Here is a 6,486-nt window from a genome sequence, read left to right as displayed (position 1 = left end):
GCATGTCAATGGCTTAGCACTTTGTAACAAATATCTACTCTCATTTTAAATACTTCCATTCATATTCTGTTACACTAAATTGTTTTGGCCATATACAGTACGTCCCAGGAAGTGTCCATCTAACTGTTTTAAATATAAATAAGAATGAGGTCAGATCCTAAGGCTTGGCCTCAACCCCTATGAGTCTTATTTAATTTCAGTCACGCATCACTGCACAGTTGTATTTTTGAATGAAAGACAATAAAAAACAAATGTGCAACTAGTGTTTTTACAATGTGTACATGTATGGGTCCATTTAACATTGGGCAATATACCTGTCTCTTTTAATACATGGGGGAAGGGGGATAGTTTTTTTTGTTTTCTTTCTTTCTTTTTTTTAGTTTTTGGGGGTTTCAGTTCTATATTATTAAAATGACAATCTTTGAAGTAAGGCACGAGAGAGCATATTGCTATCATTTTTAAACAAAATTGAAAAAATTAATTTTAAACCAAAATAAGATTGTCACCTGGACTGTTTTAAAAAAAGTAATAACATTAAAGATAAGACATGAGTATTTATCGTCAAGCAAACTTGTATCCTCAATTCTGATTGTTCAATCAATGGCAACAACAGTGATATACTGTATTGCATGGTCCATATTGCACCCTGTGTCCTGCGCTATTCAAAGCTGCAAGCAACATTCCAGCTACATGCAGTAAACCGCTGAAAGGTTCATATGTAAAACTTGCTAGTTACGACTTTATTGCATGTCAAATAAGTTTGCTTGAAGATAAATTTGTTATCCCGTTCACACTTGTGGAACACCAAAAGCGTAGTGCATCTGTGTCCCACTATACCACTTGGCCGAATATGTGGGGCACAGATGCACTACATTATGCCATTTTTCACTCACGTTCACGAAACAATTAAAACAATTGGCTAAGGTACTCCATTTGTCGTGCAGCTAGTGGCGGTATTTGAGTCCTTTTTTGCTCCACTGTCTTTTTCCTGTTATTTGTTTCAAAACTGAAAAAGATTGTTTTACTTTTGCCCTTTTGGCACACTTGAAAAATCACATTAAGGAAGGATTGAATGTACCATGCCCATTTGGAAAATGTACAAAACAATTCAATAAAAAGACTTCCTTCTCTTCACACATATCTAGATACCACAGACACTATACAGTTCATTCACTAACACCAAGAATACTTTGCTCAGGCGTGGACATTGAAACTTCTAATCCACACAGTGTCACTGAACCTGCAATTTGTTTTGATGGCAGTAATACTTATGAAGACAGTGGAGATGATGATATTGATAATAAAGATGGAGTTGAAACCGGAGCTAGTGTAGCTGAATATACTAAGGCAATTGCATTGTTTTTTTTGAAGTTGTACTCAAAGTCCCTTGTTCCTGAAACAACTATTCAAACAATAGTAGATGAAATGAACATTCTGCATCAATTGACTCGTGAGAGTGCAAAGACAAATGTCAAGTCTAAACTCCTGAAAGCAGGGGTTTCTGGTGATGTAGTATGCAAAGTGGCAGATGACATTTTGGATGGAATAGCTGAATTGGGATGTAGTTTAGCTCCTTCGGAAGAATCACACCAGTTTCAGTCCCAACTGTGTGGTACACTTCGCTCGACTTATCTCAGAAAAAATTACTACAAAAATGCATTCAACTTTGTGAGTCCAGTAGAAATCAATCTTGGGGTAGATTCTTCAGGCAAATCACATGTCTGCCACTATGTTCCAATTCAGGAAACGTTGAAGGTTATGTGTGAAGACAAATCAGTGCAAAGACATTGGGTGCCAGTTTGCAATGATGGAGGAAGTAACCAAGTAAACCAACTGCATGATATTCAGGATGGTAAAGTGTTTAAACAGAATGCATTTTTCCAGAGCAATCCCAATGCTTTGCAAATACTTCTGTTTCAGGATAGTTTTGAGATAGTGAACCCACTTGGGTCAGCAAGATGTAAACATAAGGTGCTAGGCATTTATTATACTCTTGGTAACATTGATCCCAGATACAGGTCACAAGTAGACGCTATGCAGTTGATAATGCTGTGCAAAGAAAAATCAATCAAGGAATTTGGGCCAGAAGCAGTTTTATCTACTCTTGTTAAAGATTTACAACAATTAGAAAGTCAAGGAATCTCTGTACATGGTGGGGAAGTTGTCAAGGGCACTATATTGGCTATAATAGGTGACAATTTGGGTTCTCATTATATTGGAGGCTTTTGTGAGAGTTTCTGTGCGAATTACTATTGCCGTTACTGTCTCCGAAGTAAGAGTGAGATTGCCGAAGGCCCACCTTACATTGAAGGATTGTATAGAACAAAAGAGACGTACACCAATTCCTTACAAGTTTTGCAGGAAGGTGATACTGATCATGTAGAAGGGATCAAATTTGATTCAATTTTCAATGCTTTGTCCTTCTATCATGTAGTTAATCCTGGGTTGCCTCCTTGCCTTGGTCATGACCTCTTTGAAGGTGTAGTAGACTATGACTTGGCATTGTACATCAAGCATTTTGTTGTTGACAAGCACTGGTTCACATATGAACTCCTAAATAAACAGCTGGCAAGAATTTCATTCAGTGGGTGTGATTCAAGGAATATGTTGTTTTTTGTCAGGAAAGGAGAAAAGATCGGAGGGCATGCTGTCCAAAATTGGTGGTTTTTACGATTTTTTCCTATTGTTATGTATAACTACATTCTTGACACTGAGAATCCCACTTGGGAGTTAGTTTTGAAATTGAAGGAGATTGTGGAGATCATAGTTTCACCAAGCATTGATTCATCCCAAGTAGCCTATCTCAAGGTCCTTGTTGATGAGTATCTCGAGCAAAGGAAGGACTTGTTTCCCCAGAAAAAACTTAGACCTAAACACCACTTTCTCTGCCACTACCCATGGCTCATACTGATGTTTGGCCCACTGATCAGAGTATGGACCTTGCGTTTCGAAAGCAAACATGCTTTCTTCAAAAAGTGTGCACGCATCAGTCAGAATTTTAAGAATGTCACTGCAATGCTGTCAGAGAGGCATCAATTAATGCATGCATATTCTTTTCACGGGAATATTTTCCCTGATGATGTAAAGGTTAAGTGTGGAACAGCATTTGACTCAAATATGTATGCAGACAATATCCAGAAAGCTGTACAAGCCATGGATTTACATATGCAAAACTGTGAAGTTTCAGATGAAGCATCAGTGTTTGGCACATCTTATAAAAAAGGCATGTATGTCTTGTTGAAAGATGCCGCTGGTAACTGGACATTTTCTTGTTTACTACTTGTTATTGTATCACAGTCACACAGGAAAGTTTATTTCCTTGTTAGACCATGTCAGTCTACATTTCTGTGTAAGTTGGGTCTGTACAAAATCCATGATGAAAGACAAAGTGGTGACTCCAGCGTTGTTTGCGTGTCATATTGTGATCTCGTAGACTATTGTCCCTTGGCTTCTTATAAAGTTGGCGGTTGTAAAATGATTACACTAAAGAATAAACCATGTGCTCAGTTTAATAAGTAACTGTACGAATCGTGAAAGTAGATTGATAATTTGATCAGTAGCACAACACTTCCTGTAAAGGCCTTCAATGGGTGACGCATGGGACACATGCAAATAAAGTTAGCAAATTTCTTATTAAATGTCAGGATTCAACATGGACAGTCGGCAACTGGAAAGCAGTTCCAGTGAGTCAGAGCTCGATCTGCATGATGTAGAAGAAAAGATAAGAGACATATTGCCAAACATCAAGCGCCGTCGTCTTGCATCATTCCTTGAGTATCTTCAGAAAATGGGTGTCGAGTCTGTAAATGACCTAGTCTACATTAATGAGAGGGATATTTCTCAGACCCTCACACCGATTGAAGCAAGAAGGCTGCTAGACCATTTGAATTGTAGGCCCCCTGTTGGTAAGTTCACTGTAAATACTTACATGGTTTTTTAACCCAAGAGCATGTCAATGGCTTAGCACTTTGTAACAAATATCTACTCTCATTTTAAATACTTCCATTCATATTCTGTTACACTAAATTGTTTTGGCCATATACAGTACGTCCCAAGAAGTGTCCATCTAACTGTTTTAAATATAAATAAGAATGAGGTCAGATCCTAAGGCTTGGCCTCAACCCCTATGAGTCTTATTTAATTTCAGTCACGCATCACTGCACAGTTGTATTTTTGAATGAAAGACAATAAAAAACAAATGTGCAACTAGTGTTTTTACAATGTGTACATGTATGGGTCCATTTAACATTGGGCAATATACCTGTCTCTTTTAATACATGGGGGAAGGGGGATAGTTTTTTTTGTTTTCTTTCTTTCTTTTTTTTAGTTTTTGGGGGTTTCAGTTCTATATTATTAAAATGACAATCTTTGAAGTAAGGCACGAGAGAGCATATTGCTATCATTTTTAAACAAAATTGAAAAAATTAATTTTAAACCAAAATAAGATTGTCACCTGGACTGTTTTAAAAAAAGTAATAACATTAAAGATAAGACATGAGTATTTATCGTCAAGCAAACTTGTATCCTCAATTCTGATTGTTCAATCAATGGCAACAACAGTGATATACTGTATTGCATGGTCCATATTGCACCCTGTGTCCTGCGCTATTCAAAGCTGCAAGCAACATTCCAGCTACATGCAGTAAACCGCTGAAAGGTTCATATGTAAAACTTGCTAGTTACGACTTTATTGCATGTCAAATAAGTTTGCTTGAAGATAAATTTGTTATCCCGTTCACACTTGTGGAACACCAAAAGCGTAGTGCATCTGTGTCCCACTATACCACTTGGCCGAATATGTGGGGCACAGATGCACTACATTATGCCATTTTTCACTCACGTTCACGAAACAATTAAAACAATTGGCTAAGGTACTCCATTTGTCGTGCAGCTAGTGGCGGTATTTGAGTCCTTTTTTGCTCCACTGTCTTTTTCCTGTTATTTGTTTCAAAACTGAAAAAGATTGTTTTACTTTTGCCCTTTTGGCATTTCCTAGAAAGTGGCTCCCAAAATCGTCCCGTCAAAGCAACACTCGAACTTGATGATTCATCATCCTCAAGAAGTTCATCATCATCAGCAACTGATGAGAGTAGCCAATCCAGTGTGGAAATTGCTGTGGGAAACCCATTCCCATCAAGGTCATCTGCTGAAACAGGTAGCACCCGTGTTCCATGGCAGAAGATGCCCAGACTGCTGATGGCAGCATTAGAGGCAAAGAGAAGACCAGCGCCAAGTCTTCGCAAAGAGATGATACGCATCATTGTAGATGATCTGGATAAACCATCTACATCACTTCCCCGCACAAAGGTGCTGCGCGCATTAAGTTCCGAAATTGTTCAGAGGTTTCCGGATTCTTTCATTGATGAACTTGGTGGGGAGAAAGTTGGATCTGGTTATGACAGCCTGCTCTCACAGTTGGTTAACAGAGTCGACAACATAAGTCGTCCTTCAATGAAACGGGGAAGATTCTCTTCTGGGGATGAAATATCTAGTGGCCCGGCAAAGAAAAAGCGGGATTCCTATGGTTGCATAAATTGGCAGCCTATATCACTTCCAAAGGGAGAAACAGTGGCAAGTCAAGTATTGCTTAAAGACGAGCTGAAGGCTCTCCACGCATCTGAGCCTCACACGGATAAGACCCAAATCATGGAAAAGATGTCAACAACATATGCAACACAGAGAGCAATGCTGAACAAAGCCAACTGTGCTCTTCTTGATGTAATTGAGGACTGGCCATATCTCTTTGATGAGAAGTTTATGCTAATGCACTTCAAGGAGCTAGTTGGTACTGACATCATGCACAAGGTGCAAGAAAGCTTCAAGGACAAAATTCCCAAGATTCTGCGCTTCCTTAAGCAGCACTCTTCATGTCTGCGAAACAAACAACTCCAGGATACACTCCAGCAACTAGAGGCAGCTGTTGATGTAGTGGGCAACAAGTCACCACAAGTGATTGGCTTAATCACTGTTTTGTGTGCCTACTTTGGTGAGGACAGGGGATGCCACATCCTTTCTACGGAGGTAAGCAACTTAGAAATATATCTATATACTTTCCTCATAATGTTTTTTTTTAAAAACCTTCTCCTGAAAGTTTTGACTGCGTGTCTGCATTTATGTATGTGGACAGAAAAATCAGCACTTATTTTTTGGCGGGGGTTGGGTAGCAATTAAAATGTGCTCTCTGTTTGCTGCCGCGATTATTTATCAGTCGGTGGTATTGTCAATTTGCCCTGAGGTACGCCTGGACTTCATCGCTGTACATGTATACATGTAGCTGGACAATTCCATGCAAACAGAAACATGCCCCCCCCCCCCGAAAAATTAAAATAATTCCTGAACTTCATTTTTATTTCTAAGTTTTGCTGATAGATTTTAGGAACTGGATATTGAACAATTTTAGTCAAATCTACATCTTTTTATGTTATGAAATATGTCATGTTTCTTCCTTCGACTTTAGAAAATTAACTATTTTATCTGCATTTTCAT

At 38.6% G+C, this 6,486-nt stretch overlaps 1 protein-coding gene across 1 annotated transcript; it reads left to right on the top strand.

Moving 5' to 3' along the window:
• The first annotated feature begins 2,596 nt into the window (after positions 1 to 2,596).
• Positions 2,597 to 6,171, top strand: LOC117306632. The gene is made up of 2 exons (XM_033791119.1): positions 2,597 to 3,905; positions 4,997 to 6,171. The coding sequence occupies exons 1-2, from the start codon at positions 3,638 to 3,640 to the stop codon at positions 6,169 to 6,171; spliced, it is 1,443 nt and encodes a 480-aa protein (XP_033647010.1). The 5' UTR covers positions 2,597 to 3,637.
• Positions 6,172 to 6,486: the final 315 nt, after the last annotated feature.

The sequence above is a fragment of the Asterias rubens genome, unplaced genomic scaffold, assembly GCF_902459465.1.
Source record: "Asterias rubens unplaced genomic scaffold, eAstRub1.3, whole genome shotgun sequence".
Taxonomy (NCBI): Eukaryota; Metazoa; Echinodermata; class Asteroidea; order Forcipulatida; family Asteriidae; genus Asterias; species Asterias rubens.
The sequence above is the reverse complement of the archived record's forward strand: the minus strand, read 5'-3'. Positions and strand labels throughout refer to the sequence as shown.